The sequence below is a fragment of the Melospiza melodia genome, chromosome 3, assembly GCF_035770615.1.
Source record: "Melospiza melodia melodia isolate bMelMel2 chromosome 3, bMelMel2.pri, whole genome shotgun sequence".
Lineage (NCBI taxonomy): Eukaryota > Metazoa > Chordata > Aves > Passeriformes > Passerellidae > Melospiza > Melospiza melodia.
Window position 1 is genome coordinate 112,085,580 of NC_086196.1, and position 16,997 is coordinate 112,102,576.

General features: G+C 42.8%; 1 protein-coding gene across 1 annotated transcript in view; it reads left to right on the plus strand.

Annotated features, from left to right (window-relative positions):
* Positions 1-16,997, plus strand: part of CFAP61 (cilia and flagella associated protein 61) — an 89,182-nt gene that overhangs the window by 33,585 nt on the left and 38,600 nt on the right. Inside the window, exon 17 of the mRNA XM_063152674.1 lies at positions 8,109-8,236. Within this exon, the coding sequence (XP_063008744.1) occupies positions 8,109-8,236 (128 nt within the window). The remainder of the gene's footprint in view (positions 1-8,108; positions 8,237-16,997) is intronic.

Here is a 16,997-nt window from a genome sequence, read left to right on the forward strand (position 1 = left end):
AGATTAGATTATTATTCTGGTTTGCACATCTGTCAGTCACTGCAGTCATGTTACCCAAAAAACAGTGGGTTACAACAGAATCCTGAATATCTTATAAAGTGCTGCTGGCCTTCATGATGCATGTCATTATTGGTAGAGTAGAAAGCTATAGGTAATGAAATAATTCTTAATTATTTCTTCATAAATAAACAATTTATAAACTTGTTTGCTTTCTCACCATCTGGGAGCATTCTGTTCTCCATCTGCTTCATGTAATTATCAATGTAAGGGAAGAATAGGTGATATAATTAACAAGAATAACTGATCCACAATGAAGAACAAAAATGGCACACATCTGTTGAATTATTTCCTTGTTTTTGCCCTTTTATTATTTTGCATGCTATTGGGTTTATTATGTTTTTATTTCATGGCTGCATTCAAGCTGTCAGGCTCTATTGCACAGTTTAGAATTGTTTTTTCTGCTCCAGCTCATAAAAAGACAGAACAGTTGCTGAAGCCCATGAAGTGTTGTATAAATTTAGTTAGTTCAGTGTGAGGTTCAAATAGAAAATGGAGGCCAAGGCACTGCAAAGTCAACAGTTTCCAGTGCAAGTGTGGTGGTATTTTTGTGTTTCTCTGATTCCACGATGATGGTTATGGTAAAGGCTGAGTAAATGGCCTGAGAGCAGTTTAAAATAATAATTAAAACAAGAACATGAGAGGATAGTAGATGCTTGCTTTTAGATTCATCCTAGAACTAGTTCCATTTCAGTGTATGTACACAACTACATACTCAAATGATTTGTGAATGTAGGAGCCATCCTGGATGAGATTCTCTATTCTCTGAGCTTTTTATGTCCATTATAAAATTGCAGGACTTTAAAAGAGTATATATTTACCATGCTTTGTAAAAAGAAAAGGAGAAATTAGCTATCAGATCAAAACAGAAAAAAGTCTGAAATGTTTTTGAACTTGACAAACTTTCTCTTGTGGGAAAGCTTGTTTAAAAAACAAAAATGAAACTGATCTATAGGAGTGTTTCAATGGAAAACTCATCCCTAGATGCTGCTGTCCCCTCCAACAAACTCCTGGGACTCTGTTTACTTACTCTCTGTGGCTTCTGCTTTCTGGTGTTTAGACCTGTTCATTACCAGCTGTCTGAACCTTTCATTAGTGCCCAGACTGAGCAGAAGCCTTTACCTTGACCTGTGCAGGCAGAGGAACAGAAAGGACTCAGAATTGATAATTTGACTGTTAACAACACCTTGCTTTCCAGTCCCAGCCAGTTCACAGCCTGAAAATTTTAGCTCAGTTGTAATTCAAAGGACTTAAATAAAATTTTAAAATATGGGGAAGAAGCTGTTCACAGAGGCTGCCACAGAAAAATCTCTTCTGAGCAAACAAAGCTCTTTGCTTCCAGCTGCAGCTGAGAGTGCAAAACGCACAGTTTGTCACCTTATGTGTCCACAGAAAAATGTCAAGAAGGTGGAAAGGGAGAGGCACAAGTTCTGTGAAGCAGCAGAGCCTCTGCTTTGAAGTGTATGCCCATCCTGGGCACTGGCCATTCCCTGTTCTGGTCTGCTGGCATGACCACAGGAACAGCCAGCTCTGCTCCTGGAGGTGCTTCTGGAACAGCAGAGCCTGGAGTAACTCAGGGGAAGCAGTCACTGCTATTTTACCCTCTGTCTGCCTTGGAGCTAAGTGTGTGCTGGCTTGGTAGCATACCTGTAGCAAATAAAGGTTCATTCTGGCAGTTTCAGTTCTGTTTATGTGCAGTTGAAGCACTGGAATGTACTGAATGTGGCTAAAATATGGAAGGTTTTTCAGGGTTTGGGGTTTATTTTCATCATCAGGCTGCTACTAAGATAAAGAGCAAATATAGCAGAGAGCTTAAGGAGAATGGACAAGAGAATTCCCTGCATTTTAAATATCAAGGCTCATGTATCAAAGTTAAAATGGCAGAGTTCCTTCATGTTACAATTTGTGTGTGGATGCTGGGATTACAAACAAAGGCTTGCTGTGGATAGTTTTCACTTAACCAGGGGAGTAGTATTAAATTTTAAAGCAGTAACTGTTGCTTAAAATGTTCATGTGCTTGAGTAATGAATTTTTAATGCTTTTGTAGTATGTGCATGGATGAAAATCCATTATTTATTGTTCTTCCCCTTGACTGGTGAAGGTGATGGTTTTATGGCACCAGTAGGCACACAAACAGGCGTTCTGAAGTGAGGCTGATAACAAATTTCCTCACTGTAAATGTCAGTGGGGTTTGTGTGATGCTGCCATTACATTTTGTTTGGAAGGCTGAGTGTCACACCGTTGTGGGAGGCACCAGATGGCATCATTAACAGGAATGTTTACCACTTATGTGCATGTGTGAAATTAAAAGTAAGATGACCTATCTTTGTTTTGAATGCGTGGTGTCAGTGCTGTACAGGTGTTAATGACATTTGCAGTAAACTGAAATAGGCACTTGTGCTTACAAACAGGTCAGACTTGGCTTAAAGCTTTTTCAAAGCTATTTGTTAGATTGATAATTCCAGTTTATAAGGAGGAAACAACTATTTTTGCCACAGAAGTCTGCTTTCACTAAAACATGATTTGCTGACCCTACAAATCAATCTCCCCTCATATCCTAGACTATTATATGTTACCTCGTGTCCATTATTTTCAGTATGAAATGTTAAGATTTTTATTCTGGTTTTTTCAAGCTTTTAACTTTATACCTCATATTTTTCAAGGAGTTCAGTATATTTGAATTGGTTCCTCTGTTGCCCTGAGTCTGTACATGAGGTGCCTGTGCCTTCTCTTGCTCTGTTGCTGTTGTAGGTGTGGGTGGGCAGCTGCCTGTGCAGGCTGGCTCAGTGTGCCCAGAGACCCATGTAAGCTGCCCCTGTGCTCAGGCCAGGGGTCCCTGTAGGGCTCCTTTCCCCAGGGACTGTCAGGCTTGCTTCTCTTTCAGAGGGATGTGGAGCTAACGGGGTCAGACCTTGGCCAAAGCCCCAAGTTTGTATTTGCCACTCTCTTTCCTCCTGCCTTGAAGAATAATCAGAGCCAGATAACCTGGGAAGCAATGGCTGCTGTCAGAGGACTAGAGCCAGCCATGTGCTTTACCCCCTTGCCAGCTTGAATGCTTTGATTGAATTCCTGTGCCTTTCTGTCCTTCCTTTTCTTCCCAGAAAAGCAGGAGAGAACTGACCTCTCCGAAAGTGGCACCATTCTGAGTTCATTTCTTTGGCCTTTGAAGGAGAGCAGCAAGCAATAGTCAGGTCCTTAGGTGAGTGTGAACTGCCCAGCCCTCTCTGGGCTGGGGATCCAAATGTCAGTGCTCAAAGGGAAAAAGAGCATCTTTTTACCATGGTAACAGTGGTTCTGTGAGGAAATAAAATAGTTGTGTCCATGCTCTGCTCTCTTCTGCTGCTGGTTGGAGTCCAGCAGGAAATCCCTGGTTTTGTATGGAGCCATAGGGACTGGCATATGATTGGTTATGAGTATAGAGGTGGCTTTTTCCACAAACTGAAGATCAGCATTTACCCACATAGCCATAATAATGGCGTAATAATACTGACTTCATCCATAAAGGCTTTGGGGATCTGTGGATGAAAATATTCTGTCAAGGTGAGTTGTTTTCTGTCTGAGCCACAGTACCTAAAGAAGGGTTCTTTGATGAAGACAAAACAATTAAGGCTGAACTCTTCATCACTGTTTCTTTTACTTCTGTTTCTGGTGTTTGCATAAATCTGTGAATGCTTGGAAACAGTTTTTGAAAACATGTTTGCAGAGATTTCTAATGAGGCTTTTTGGAATGTAGCTAGTATTTAGAAAACAATTCCTAATGCAGGCTGGAAAAGCTTGCATTTTCCAATCAGTTTGGTTCATATCGCCTTGGTAAACACTGATGTTTCTTTTTTTAACTTGTGGTTCAAATGGAGCTTGAAATTAAAATAGCTCTGTTTGCTCACCTTCTTGTTTGCCTGTCACTGTCGCTGAGCTCAGCACTCCTCTGCTAACAGCTTTGTTAATTGCTTTCGCTGCTTCTGGTGGTTTTTGCAGTAACAGCTCAGATCATGTGGATCCTCCAGAGCAGTAACTATCACTGGGATTTCTCAGTAATAAATGTTGAAATAAAACAAAAGCACTGCAGGCAGATGTGGAATCCCACAAGCCAGGGCTGGGAGGGCCCCTCCAAGCAGTAGTGAGGGATCAGTGAAGACACCAGGAACACAACAAATGAGGCTGCCCCATGCTTGCCAGGCAGTGCCCTGAGCAGCCCTTCTGAATGTGGACCACTGCTAGGTGCTTGAACTGCAGCCAACACTTCAGTGCTTTTAGCTGGGCAAAGCCCAAGTCCTCTGGGTCTAATAAAGTCAAGTCTAAGTTTAGTGGTCAGAGTTGATGACCTTAGAGGTCTTTTCCAAACAAAAGAATTGTGTGATGCTGCAAATTCTGCAGCATTATGGAGCCCCAGAGTGGACTGCAGCAGCTGTGACACACCACTGAGTGTTACTGGGATAGACTTTCCAGTGCCCAGTTCAGAACACAGGGCTGTTTTCTTCCTGTCAGGGCCAAAACACTTTGTCCAAATTTTTAGTTTCACATTTTTGGGTGTTCAATTTCCATGGTTTTGTTTGTTAGAACAAAGCTAATATAAACCCTGACCTATTGTAGAACAATTATTATAAATATATGTAGAAAAACTACAGCTATCCCAGGGTCCAATGTTTAAAATCAGAACTAAAAGGACCTTCAAAATATTCTGGGTGTGAGTTTGTACCATCAACATCTAATGTAAAATCATGGGTAAATGTACCATGAATCCATTCCCAAGGCATGTACAAAGCAAACAGAAAAGCTGGATGTGAAGCTGTATGTGGTTGGAAAGTGCAAAGGAAATAATGTGTTTGCTGAAACCTAATCAATATTTCATGACTCTTTTTCCATTGGTTGCTTGGGGTAGAAGGATGTGTGAATTGTGGATGGCATAGATTAATCCTGCTCTGGCCCATGTTGTGCTGTGAGATTGTAAGTGAAAGCTGTGGTTCCATGCAGGGGGTGTGTTGTCACTGTCTGGGGGCTGCATCGGTGCTTTAACAAGGTCCAGTGTGAAGGCTCAGAGTGATGGCACTGGCTGTCTGTGTGCAGGAATAGCCCCATGGGCTGATGCCAAAAGGCCACCCCTGCCCATGGCCACCCCTGCCAGCTCCTCTGTCCCTCTGCACCCAGACAGGAACAGCATGGGGTTAAGGGGTGCCAGTACCCCAAATAATCATCTGACAACCAAAGAAAATCCTCCTTTCCACATATGCCTTTTCTGCCAATGGCAATTAATGCTTTTTGCCTTGCATTAGTTAATGATTGCTGGTTTATTTAATAGATTGGATACAAAACAAACATGTTAGTTTGCTATTGACCTGTCAATTATGATGTCTGATTACCCCTCTGGGGAGCACAGGTAGCTGTTTGTCCTGACATTTTGTTAAACTAGGTGGTATTATAGGACCAGTCCATCTAATTCCTCACTCCCTGGGGCTGTTTAGTGTACTTAGCTGTAGCAAGGTGATTTCTGGAGCATGACAGCTGTTGATACTGGGGCTGTTGTGTGGGGAACAAACCAGGTTATATTCTGCTCATAGGCTGCCTTTGTGTCACTGATACAGGAGCTGTTTTGTAAATTAGACAACTCTTTCCAGGGAAATCGTATTCCTGCTTTCATTGCTGCAGTGCATTAAAATAAACCACCAGCACAGCAGCAGAAGGAGATGTTTGAGCTTGGCATTGCCTCGAGGCCTGTTGGGTTTATGCTGTTTGCTGCTGGCATTCCTGCCTATTTTCATTGATTGGGTACATTACAAGTAGTTTCTTTTCATGGTTTTACCATTTTATTAATTTATTAAGAGCTGCATTTCAACACAAATATCACTTAATCACTTTTCCTCCAGTAGGAGGAAAACTCTTGCTTTTCTAGGAAGTTGCAAGTCTGTGTGTGCAGCAAAACCCAGCCTGTCAGAATTGCTGTCTGCCAATCCCAGGAATGTGAATTCTGAGGTGAGGGCACAGAGTCCTCCATGGCTGATTGTGGCACTGGGAGAGCTCCACACGTGTCAGCAGAGCAACAGCTCCTGTAGCTGGGGCATAACCATTTAGCGTGTTATGAGAAATGCAGTCTGAGTTTGATTTTAAGTAGTGGGGGATGTCTGTAATACTTGGCACTGGTTCTTCTCGTTTCCTGAAATCTCTTTTGAAGATGTACACTTCTGGGGAAATACAAAGGGCTTTTTCAGCTTCTGAAATGTGGAAATGTTACAGATGTAGTCTGTATTATTTAATTTATGATTAAAACCCTTTTTGCTGGCAGAGCCTTGTGTAAGAAGTGTTCAACCTTTTCAAGAGCACTGACTTTAAATGGGATGATGGAGGTTCTCTGTAGGGACTTGCCTGTGTCCTGTGCAAACTTGGTTTGGAGTAGCAGGGTGGTTTTGTCCCTCACCAAGGCATTTTTCACTGTGGGCCTGTGCTGGCTGCCACACAGCTGACCACCATAAAGCAGCCACCCTGGGCTGGCATGCTTTTTGAGATATCTTCTGGAATCTTCCTAGGGCAGTCCAGTCTCTGAGATGGATCTGGCTCGCCACTGGATGTCATCATTGCACTGTGGTGAAGTGCAGCTCAAAGAACATTTATCTGGCAGTAAAAAATAATGCTGCCTGACCGAAGGTGACATTTAATTTTGCAACATTCTGAATGACTTGCTGTGTAGTCATGCCATTGGGCAGGGAATTGATCCCTAATGCTTCCTTAAGGGAGCAGGACAGCACTCTAGTGATTACACAGTGTAGTGGGGCTGTGCTGAAACCTCAGCTGTGGAGCCCCACCAGTGCAAAGACATGGCATTAAAGATCTCTTGGGGATCTCAATGTGCTATGTACTTATTGAGAAGGTCCATATAATTACCACAGCTTTTAAAGAGAGTACTCTTCATCTAGTGAGTTACTCTGTCAGCTGATATATAGAGAATGTATTTCTACTGTGCTACCTTAGGAGGAATTTAGAGGACTTAATTTTACTGGTGCTGTCTCCTATTTGTAGTAGAGGAAAACCTGTTAGAAGCAGCCTTAGATTGCTTCCTTCTTGAGTGCCACAGCAGGAATTTATAGGAGAAGTGTCTGACAAGTAACAAAAGTGGCTCCATTTTGTATTGGTCTTCCCAGTGCATTTATGAACCTGCAGTTACCCATTCTGTGAAATGGGAATATAGGCAACCCAGAGAAGTAGGAAAAGTGCAAAGTGTGTTGTACCATGAGATGGAAAGTATTTCCTTGTCTTTCATCAGAAATTTGAAAGCTAAATATAGTCAAGGTGAAAAAAAAACAACCTGTCAAATGCAATAATATCTCTTGTCTCTTAGCTGTATATTTGCTTTGAGAATCTCTATTAGGTAGTGAGACCTAGAGACACATGGAAAAACCCACATGGAGTTATTCCCCTAGCCAGAATGTGCATGAAGTGATGTGGAAGCTGAAATTAGTAACTACCAGCATGGCAGTAAGATTTGTGACTGGAGAACTGGTCCCAGTGGCATTGAGCTTCTCTTTTACTACTGTGGCAACCTGGCTTTCCAGGTAGCTGCTCTGCACTTAAGAAAGGGATAATTTTGGAAAGGGAGTTTTTAATTAAACACACAACCACTCAAAACACAAGTTCCTAATTAATTTATAAGTAAAATCATTTCTATAAATAAACCAGTAAGAGTAAAAAATGCTCTAGGAGGTATAAAAATGGCCTTAGCAGTATGTAAATACCAGTTCTTGAGGTGTTCGATAAATGGCAGTGAGTGATAGCAGAGGCAGTGTTTTGCCTTCTTCTGCAAGGATTACAGAGCATCTTACTCGGGAGAAACCAGACCATTCAGCTCTTGTAATTTTCTGTGACCTATTAAACATGCACATATTCCTCATATTTTAGTACCACTTATCTGGTGCTGTGCACAGAAAAATGGTATTAGTCATGTCAGTGAGCCATAAGCAGTTTTGTGTGAATGCAAGGTAATGCATCACTGAGAGTTTAATGATTCCTAGCAGGCTTTGACTGGTTTTTTAATGCATTTCTATGTCTTACCTATTTTTTAACAGCTGAAATATTCTTTGAACCTCATAAATCGAAAGCTGGTGCTGGAACCAAAAGTGTGTATCAACAGTAGAATTGTGGTGGTTGGTGCATCTGATGTTGGAATCTCTTTTCTGGAAACACTGATTTTTTGGTAAGTTCTTAATTTTATTTCCTTTGCTGAAAAGAATGTGTTCCCTTTTGTATCAAGGGGGTTGTTTATTGCATTTAAAGCATTCCTTGAGTCTGTCTCACTGTACTGGGTGTTAAATGTCTGAGCACGTGTGGATGAAGAGATGGGTGCTGGCATCCTGGATGCCTTGGGAGTCACAGGATTCCAGTGTGGATGGAGAGATGGGTGCTGGCATCCTGGATGCCTTGGGAGTCACAGGATTCCAGTGTGGATGGAGAGTTGGGTGCCATCATCCTGGATGCCTTGGGAGTCACAGGATTCCAGTGTGGATGGAGAGATGGGTGCTGGCATCCTGGATGCCTTGGGACTCACAGGATTCCAGTGTGGATGGAGAGATGGGTGCTGGCATCCTTGGATGCCTTGGGAGTCACAGGATTCCAGTGTGGATGGAGAGATGGGTGCTGGCATCCTGGATGCCTTGGGACTCACAGGATTCCAGTGTGGATGGAGAGATGGGTGCTGGCATCCTTGGATGCCTTGGGAGTCACAGGATTCCAGTATGGATGGAGAGATGGGTGCTGGCATCCTGGCTGCCTTGGGACTCGTGGGATTCTAAGCAACTCCTGGTTGCATGTGGACCCTTAAGGTGAAGGCATGCTGAAAATGTGTGCTGAAAACACCTAAAGTTGCTTTGGCCATTGTTCTTAAACTGCAGTCTTGTGAGGGGAGGTGGAGCCAATCCCCTCAAGCAGTATTGTCCTTAAAAGCCAGTAGTTCCTGGTGGGATCTCAAACTTGTCTGGATCTCCCTTTCCCCAAGTCTAAGGCAGGGAAACCTGGGGATGAGTTTTGCTGTTTAACAGCCTTCCCAACACGAGGACGGGGTGCTCTCTCTGCTGCCTCACTGTTGTACTCCCCAGGGGCTTACTGGGCAGTCAGACTGTGAGAATGCAGTTCCTTTGCAGAGTTTAATCAAATACTAAAAGACTTGCATAAATGAATATAAAACTCAATCTGAATGTGATTCTTACAAGATGCAGCAAGAACTGAGATTTGTCTGATGCTTTTATGGGGGGCGGAGAATGGAAAATTCTGCCTTTTTTTCTTTTTTCAGTTAAGCCAGGAGTTAGCTTAACTGACATGGTTAACATTTCTACAACAGCCATTGATAACATCACAAATGATATTTTCAATGCACCAAGAGAGGAATAAGTTTAAGTGCTTTATAGATGTTGTATTGCTGGAGCAGTGTAGAAAAAAATTTCTGCTTCTTGCCCTTCTCTTAGTTCTTGACTTCCTGTAAAGCATCCGATCTCAGTGTAAATAGTTTCCCCTCATCCTCTTGCTTCCAGCACCTTTTAGGCTTTCAGTTCCACCCCAAATTCAGTTAAACCTGACCTTTAGAGCTGAGTCTGTTCATAGTGAACAGGCCTTTGCAGGTGTTGCCCTCAGAGCTCCCTCAGCAGAGCCTTTGCAGCCAGGGCTTGAATTTGTGGCAGAGTTGCTGCAGGATACATCCTCCTTGAGCTTGTCTTGGCACCCAGCCTCAGACATGGGGTGCTGCTCAGAGAACCTCAGAACCAGCACTTAGTGCAGTGTCACAAATGTATATTAATAGAGGGATAAATTTGCAGAAGATTAGGTTTTAATTTTCACATCAGCCTCCTGATCAGTGTGAAGGCCTTTTAAAACAATTTAGTTTAATTTACTCATAATTTTCTAATATTCCCTGCAAAGGTTACATGCACTAAAAATAGCTGGACTGAATCAATTTGTGAGCCCTAATCCTTAAAAAGAGGAAGTTGTTTTCTCATCATTATTCTTCATACTTAATTATTTTACATTACCAGTCACCATGGAAACACATAAATGTAATTCACTTACTGATGTGGCAATTATTGGAACTTGATCTTGCAAGTGTTTTCAACTTCTTTGAGACTGAAGAGATCCATTTTTCATTAAGCAAAGAAATGACCCTAGGAATGAGCTCTGCTGCCCCATGGCAGGACACCTCCCACTGTGCCATGGGCAGCACATCCTGGGGTGCAGTGCCACAGGGCAGCCATGGCACAACTGCTCACCCACCCAAACTCCAAAGGAGCTTTGGACTTCTCCATGCAGCTCAGGCTATATGTGCAGGTATATGTTTTCAGCTGTAGAGCTGTTTTTCTTGAGGATGCACAGGGATTTTTTTGGTTTTTTGCCAGAAGGCCAGGTGCCCAGTGGAGGCAGCAGCACTGCAGCAGCAGTGGCAGACCCATTGCCTGGCCAGCTCTTGGTGTGACAGTGGGTGGGTTCTTATTTGGTTGTTTTGGGTTTTTTCTTCATTCCTTTGCTAGTTTCAAAGGGATGGGCAGGGCAGCAGGGTTAGACCAGAAGGACATAGGGTTACAAACCCCAGTGTTTCCACTTAGTCCCAATGCCTGGCTCCTGGAGCAGAATGTAGGGGTGGAAGTTTGGTTTAAGGGTTGTGGAGCACGCTCCCAGCAATGTCTTGTCACTGGTTCCAGTGCAGGGAACCCATTGGCTTTTATCCACCTCTTAGCATATAGCTGTGGAAATTACTATTGTCTTTGATTTTAAGGAAAAACATTTTTAATCCATGGTCTTTAAAACCTCCTTAATCCAAACCCTGATGCAAATATATCTCTGAGGATGTTGGATTGTACATAACCTGCTACATTAGATAGCCATAAATGAATGGTGCCCAAAATCACAATATTTAATATGAAGTTGTTATGAAATTTATTTCCTTCTCCCTATGGGCACATGAAAATAATTATTGCATATAAGACCGAGATAGAATTAAGTATATTTTAATCAAAGGGCTAAGTTTTTTTTCTCAGAGTAGAATTGGAATCCAGCACAGTAAGCCTGAGTTTTTTACTGCAGGACAGTGTCTCCTGCTGGGAGCACCCAGGATCAGCTCTGAGGTGGCAGGGTTTGAGCAGGGTTCCTGTCAGAGCCCGTTATCTGGCAGCACTGGGGCACGCAATATCCCACACATCTGGCCTGTTTGGCTGCAGTTAGCATAATGCTTGATCGTTAATTAGGCTTTTTATCTTTGCATTTGTCTGGGAACATCTGAAGCCTTCCGTGTTGCCGGTCACTAATTAGTTGACTAATTAAATAGTTAGTGCTTACTTGCTGATCACAGAGCTAACATGCAATGAATGGGTTAGTGATGCCCACTGTTTTGTCCTATCTGTCTTTGCCACGTGAGCTGACACACATGTGCTTCCCTCTGCCTTCCCTTCAGAGCAGGGCGAGCCCAGGCCATGTGCTCAGTGTCACCAGGCTGCATCCCTCAGTCATTGTTTGCCTTCCATCACTTGTGGTGGGCAGAGCTCAAGTTGTGACAGAGATAAATCAGATGGGTCAGGGCCGGCCTTGTCACGTAGTCGGCATCACAATGAGTGCTGGCAGTGACTGATACAAGCCACAAACAGGGCAGAGGATGTGGGTCAGGAGCAGCCTTCCTAACAGCCTCTGCCAGAAAATTAGGCTCAATTAGCATCAATATGGGCTTATTTTATAGTTGCAATCTTGCTTTTGAGACTGTCTGCAGTTTTAAATAAGATTACTTCAACTTGAAATACTTGCCCTTGGAATATGCAAACACATCTCTGAGCCTAAACTGTTCTTTCACACTTGAAATTTGTAAGTATTTGTAGATTTTTTTTTCTTGTTACTATTTTTATTTGAATACTCCTTACTTTTTGGTGAGTATTAAAGCTGATCTTGGAAATAGTAGTTTTCTTATAAAAAGCCTGCTCAGAACTGGAATGAGTCACAAGGGTTTTTATAGAATGCTGAGCTGCATCTGTCATCTCCTCGTGGTGACTCAGCAGGACATCCACAGCTCTGAGCCTGGTAACCTGGTACCTCTGATTGATCCAGTTCAGAGCAAACACAGCAGCATTCCAAGTGCAAACACTGCACCCAGCTTCTCCAGCTCTCTGCTAAAGCTATGGAGGAGATGTCACCACTTTCTCTTCTGTTCATTGGTTTGAAGTTTGTTCCCAGAGCTGTGGAGAAGGTGCCGTGCTGAGCCCTCCAGAGCAGTCTCCAGGCTGCCTTGGAAGCACAGCAGACTGGGCAGGTTGCTGCAGTGGAGAAAAAATTGTCTGGCTAAGCTGTGATCCTTCCCAGTAGTGATCAGTGTGGATTTGATTCCTGTTTGTGTGTGTACTGTGAGGGCCAGAGTGAGGGTGCTGAGATGTGGAGGTCAATAACTGAAAAATGGATGTTTGGGATCAGGAGTTTTGGCACAGCTGACTCCTCTGCCAGCTATGTCCCTGTCCTTCCTGGGCTGCCAGCCTTATGTTGTGAGGACCTGGCACTGCAGGGATGCCTCAGAATGTGCAACTTTGAGTTTTGTCTTCTCCTGCTGGCAGGAGGAGCACATGTGGTTAAACCTCAATTTTTTCTAGATTTAAGGGCTGTCTGCCTGGTGGCATCTGGGAATATTTCAAGGGTGCCTACTCTGAAGGCAACATAGCCAGATTTACACCAGGTGACGTCACGGGGTCAGGATACTTATCTTCTCTCCAATAGTTTGAAAAATTGGAATCTGGTATACAGCCATAAAAACCCCATCACCTTAGCTTTAAACATAGGTAATTGGCCAATAATATTGAAAATGTCCTATTAACAAGCTGGAATCTGCACTGTGTGTTACTCACTGAAGCACTGGCACAGCAGTGATGAAGTTTCTACCACACTTTAGTTTTACTGCTCAATTTATGGTACCTTTGTTTGTGGGAAATGGTGTTGATGTCTCTCAGATGTAGTTTGGAATCTGCAAGGTGATTAAATAGCAAGAGACTATAACTACCAAGGCCATCATCAGGTATCCCTCATTTTCTGTCTAGAAAAATAATTGCCATTTATGAAGAAAATGAAGTGCTGGAACACTTGTGGAATGGAAATTGTAATTTTAGGAAGTGGTCTCACTGAAGCAGTGGTTGGATAATGCTTTGATTAGGTCAGACTCAAAGCTAACTTAGATTTGGGATGGCAGGGCTGCCCTTGTGAATGCTGTAGCTGTGGAAGGATATGGATGGGTCTGATTTGGCTGTGTGTTTTGAGGGGGCAAGGAAAAGAGCTTTTTAGTTTTCCCTGCCCTGTTTCAGAACAATTCATACTGTAGAAACTTGGCCATGTTGGTTTTAGTAACCTAGATTGTGAAAATGCTGCATATCTTGAGTGGACGCTCTAGTTTCTGTAAGCAAAACCAGTTTCTGGGAAGTGAGAGGTGACTGGAAGGGACAAAAACAGTGAAGCCACAGGAGGGGGACAAGGTGGATGGAGCTATAAGGTGGATGGGAGTTCAAAAGAAGAAACTGTAAAAAAACATGTTTGGTAATGTTCAGCAAGAAATCAAGATTGTAGACTGATGTAAAGCCACCTAAAAAACTAGGAATTAGTAAAGAATTGGTAGGCAACAGAGTCAGAGTTGCTGGTGTTTTTAGTTATATTATCTAGGAAAATGATCAGCACAGAGGATGAGAGACAAGCAATATAACCTCAGTAAAATAACCACTTGAAGGGGGAAGAGTGAGAGGAGTAGACCTAGCAGGAGAATCCAAATTTAACTGGAGAGGAACAGCTTCTAAGACAGGATTGCCCTGGGTTTGGCTGGGATAGAGTTAATTTGCTTTCTAGTAGCTGTGTTTGGATTGAGTACGAGAATAACGTTGATAACTTGCTGATGTAATTGTTACTAAGTAGTGAACCATCAAGTTCAAAGTTTGGTGAGATGCCCAGCTACCAGTGTTGGAGAAGGATTCCTAAGCATCCTTGAAGGGTTTTAGTCAAAGGGTGAAGGAAATGTTCTTTAGCTCTTTAATGGATTCTTGCTAAGATGTTGAAAATGGTGACAGTGGTGGCTTTCATGGCCTGGGCTTAGAGGTGGCTCTTCTTAGGATGACAGCATCTGATAAAATTACCAATAACCCTGGCAGGAAGTTTCTGGAAAAGAAAAAAATCTCAAAAAACAAAGCACTGTTTCATCAAAATAGAAGTTTTTGAAGGGATTCTGTTGTTTTAATACCAGGAGGAAGTAACTGGGGCATGATGAAATATTTTACTGAGAGAGGAAGAGTGATCATGGGCCAGGTTGTGTGGAAAGCCCCTCCTTGACCCTTGCATTGGCAAGTGTCCCAGTGAACACTGTGCTGTTATCCCTTCTTTTGTTGAGCAAATTCATTCACAATTTAAACACTTTTTCCTAAGGTCAGTCCAAGGGAGAACTGGCTAATATTTGTTTCCTGGTAATTGAAAAGGGGTACCTTGGAAATGGACATCTGTTGGTCAGCAGTGAATCTGGAATCCTGCTCTGGGGGCTGTAATTGATGCCCTCAGAGCAGGTTCTTGAGAAGAGCTGCTTTTGGTAGGTGTTGATAGCAACAACAAACCCTTCTGCTGCAGCTAAGTGTGGCTGTCTGGGGAGGCAGAGGCAGCAGAGGGAAAGGAAAACACTGGGGCTGGCAAAGGAATTCATGGAGAGACCGCATGGGAACACATTGCTTGGGGAGGGGCTGCAAGCAGGGCTGTGGTACTGAGTAGCACATTTATCCTAGAGGGACAACTTGAGTGAGCGGGGTTTCTTTCTAGTTATTTGTATGGGAAACCTTTGTTAAGCTGTGTGAGTTTGGTGTGGAGCTGGGAAATCTGTTGGATTCCTTTTCCTTTTGGAGAAGTGTCTTCTCTCTTCTGACTGCTGTGTTCTTGAAATGTTTTCTTTTTAAAAAGTCCTGCTTTGGATAAATTGTTACATTTATGGGGGAAAGGAGAACTGTCTCCATCTGCCTTGTACACTGAGAGTGACACCTAGATAAGCTGAGTTCCTGTGCCTTGACCACAGGTTTTGGCCTGTTGGGACTCATCATGTTCTCTGCTTCTGGGCTCCTTCCTCCCTGCAAAAGGTTAGTGTTCCTTTTTCGTTTCAGGACAGAGATTTTTCTGATTTCAAAATTTTGTTATTGCAAGACTTTATCACATCTTACTTTTCAGTGTTTAGTGCTGAAATCAGATTTTTTTTTTTTTACCATTTTCAGAATGATCTCGAGCTGCCATTTTTATAAGGGCTCTCCTGCAGTGAAGCTGAGGGTCCAGTGTCATTAGGACTTTACTTTTGGATAGGTTATAATTTCAGATATTATTGTTTAAAGATTGTGTACACAGGAGAACAGTTCACATAGTTACCAACTTTAGGAGGCAGATAAAACATTATCTTCTGTCACTCCTTTATTTTAATTTTTATTGATAACTGGGAAAAGAATCTTATAAAGTGCAAGATTTTGAATAAATTGAGATCTCAGGTTCATGGAGACTGCTTTGCTGCACTTTATTTTTTGTAACAAAAGTAGCTTGACTTGTTGTGATAATGAGGGGTTAAATGAAAGCAAGTAATTAAATTATTTGCTCAGGCAGTTTCCACCATCTAAGCCTCCATCATTATGCCACACACAGAAGGAAAAAAAAACCAAACAGACATCAGGCAAAAAAATCCAGCAAAATGAGCAAGGAATGCTCTAACAAATTCACAAACACCAAGATGTATGTAAAAACTGTACTAAAACTTTTCTGTGTCCTTTTGATTATGCTCAATAGATTGGTAACCCTGTTTTATTTTGAGGACAAGAGTGTTCCGTTTCTTTTTGTAGCTGTCCTCTAGAGCTCTGCACTGAAACCTAACACCTTTTACTTATTTCCCTAGATACTCTAATCCCTCCCTGCTTTACCAGTATCTTTGAGCTGTTCTTCCCTCTGTATCCACAGCAACGTGAATCCCTGCTGGAATTATTTGCTTCTAAAATGCAGGTGCACTTGTTTAATGTTGCACTGGTTCAGGCTCTTAACTGGAAGGCTTTTTCATCAAATGGGAACCCTGTTTCATGTTGGACATTGTTATTAGCAGCCTCTAAGTCAGTCCTTGTGCTGACACCACTGCCTATGTCCAGGGCCTTGGTTATTCTCCAGTTAAGAGCTTTTAGGCACCAGTAAGGACTCCAAAGCTGTAGTAAATGAGCCATCCTTTTGTTAGCCTAGAAATAATAAAGTACAAAATCCCCCACCTGTCACCCTGTGGTGACTCTGCCAGTGCCAGCAGGAGCTGCAGCTCCCCTCTAGTGCTCAGGCTTGTCCTTAAGTGCCTGTGTGTGTGTGTAAATGTATTTTAAATCCTGGGGTCACACGTGCCAGCTACGCTTCTGGAGCCAGGCCTTTGGAACACAAGATAGGACATTTGGTACTTATTTAAAGATTCTGATAATTTGCACAAATACCATCAGCCTGTGCTTAAACACTGACCAAATTCTGACACTTAGCAGCAGCAGAGGTTTGTCTGTGTGTGGAGATGGGGCCACTGTTTGCCTGGAGCTGTGTGGAACCATGGAGCCAGAGGGGCAGCGTGTGGCACTCAGAGTACAGGCACCAGCCCCAGCAGCTCTGCCCCTGAACCACCCTGCACTTGGGGAGCTGCCAGCCACCATGCTTTGTGCCTGGCTTTTCCTCAGTGTGAAGGAGAAATCAAAGATTCTACTCATTTTTTCTCATTTCATCCCAGAAGATGCTAATCAACATTTTGATGCCTATGAGATGAGTGGGAAACATGAATTAATATGGGGATGCCATGGGAGTGCTGAGGTAGAAGTAAATCATTAGTTAGTAAATTGTACTGACTGGAAGGTCTGACTGAAGCCTCCCACTCAGTGGGGAAGAAGGAACAAATACCATATGACTGGGGAAATCCTGGATGCCTGCGTGGGGATTCAATA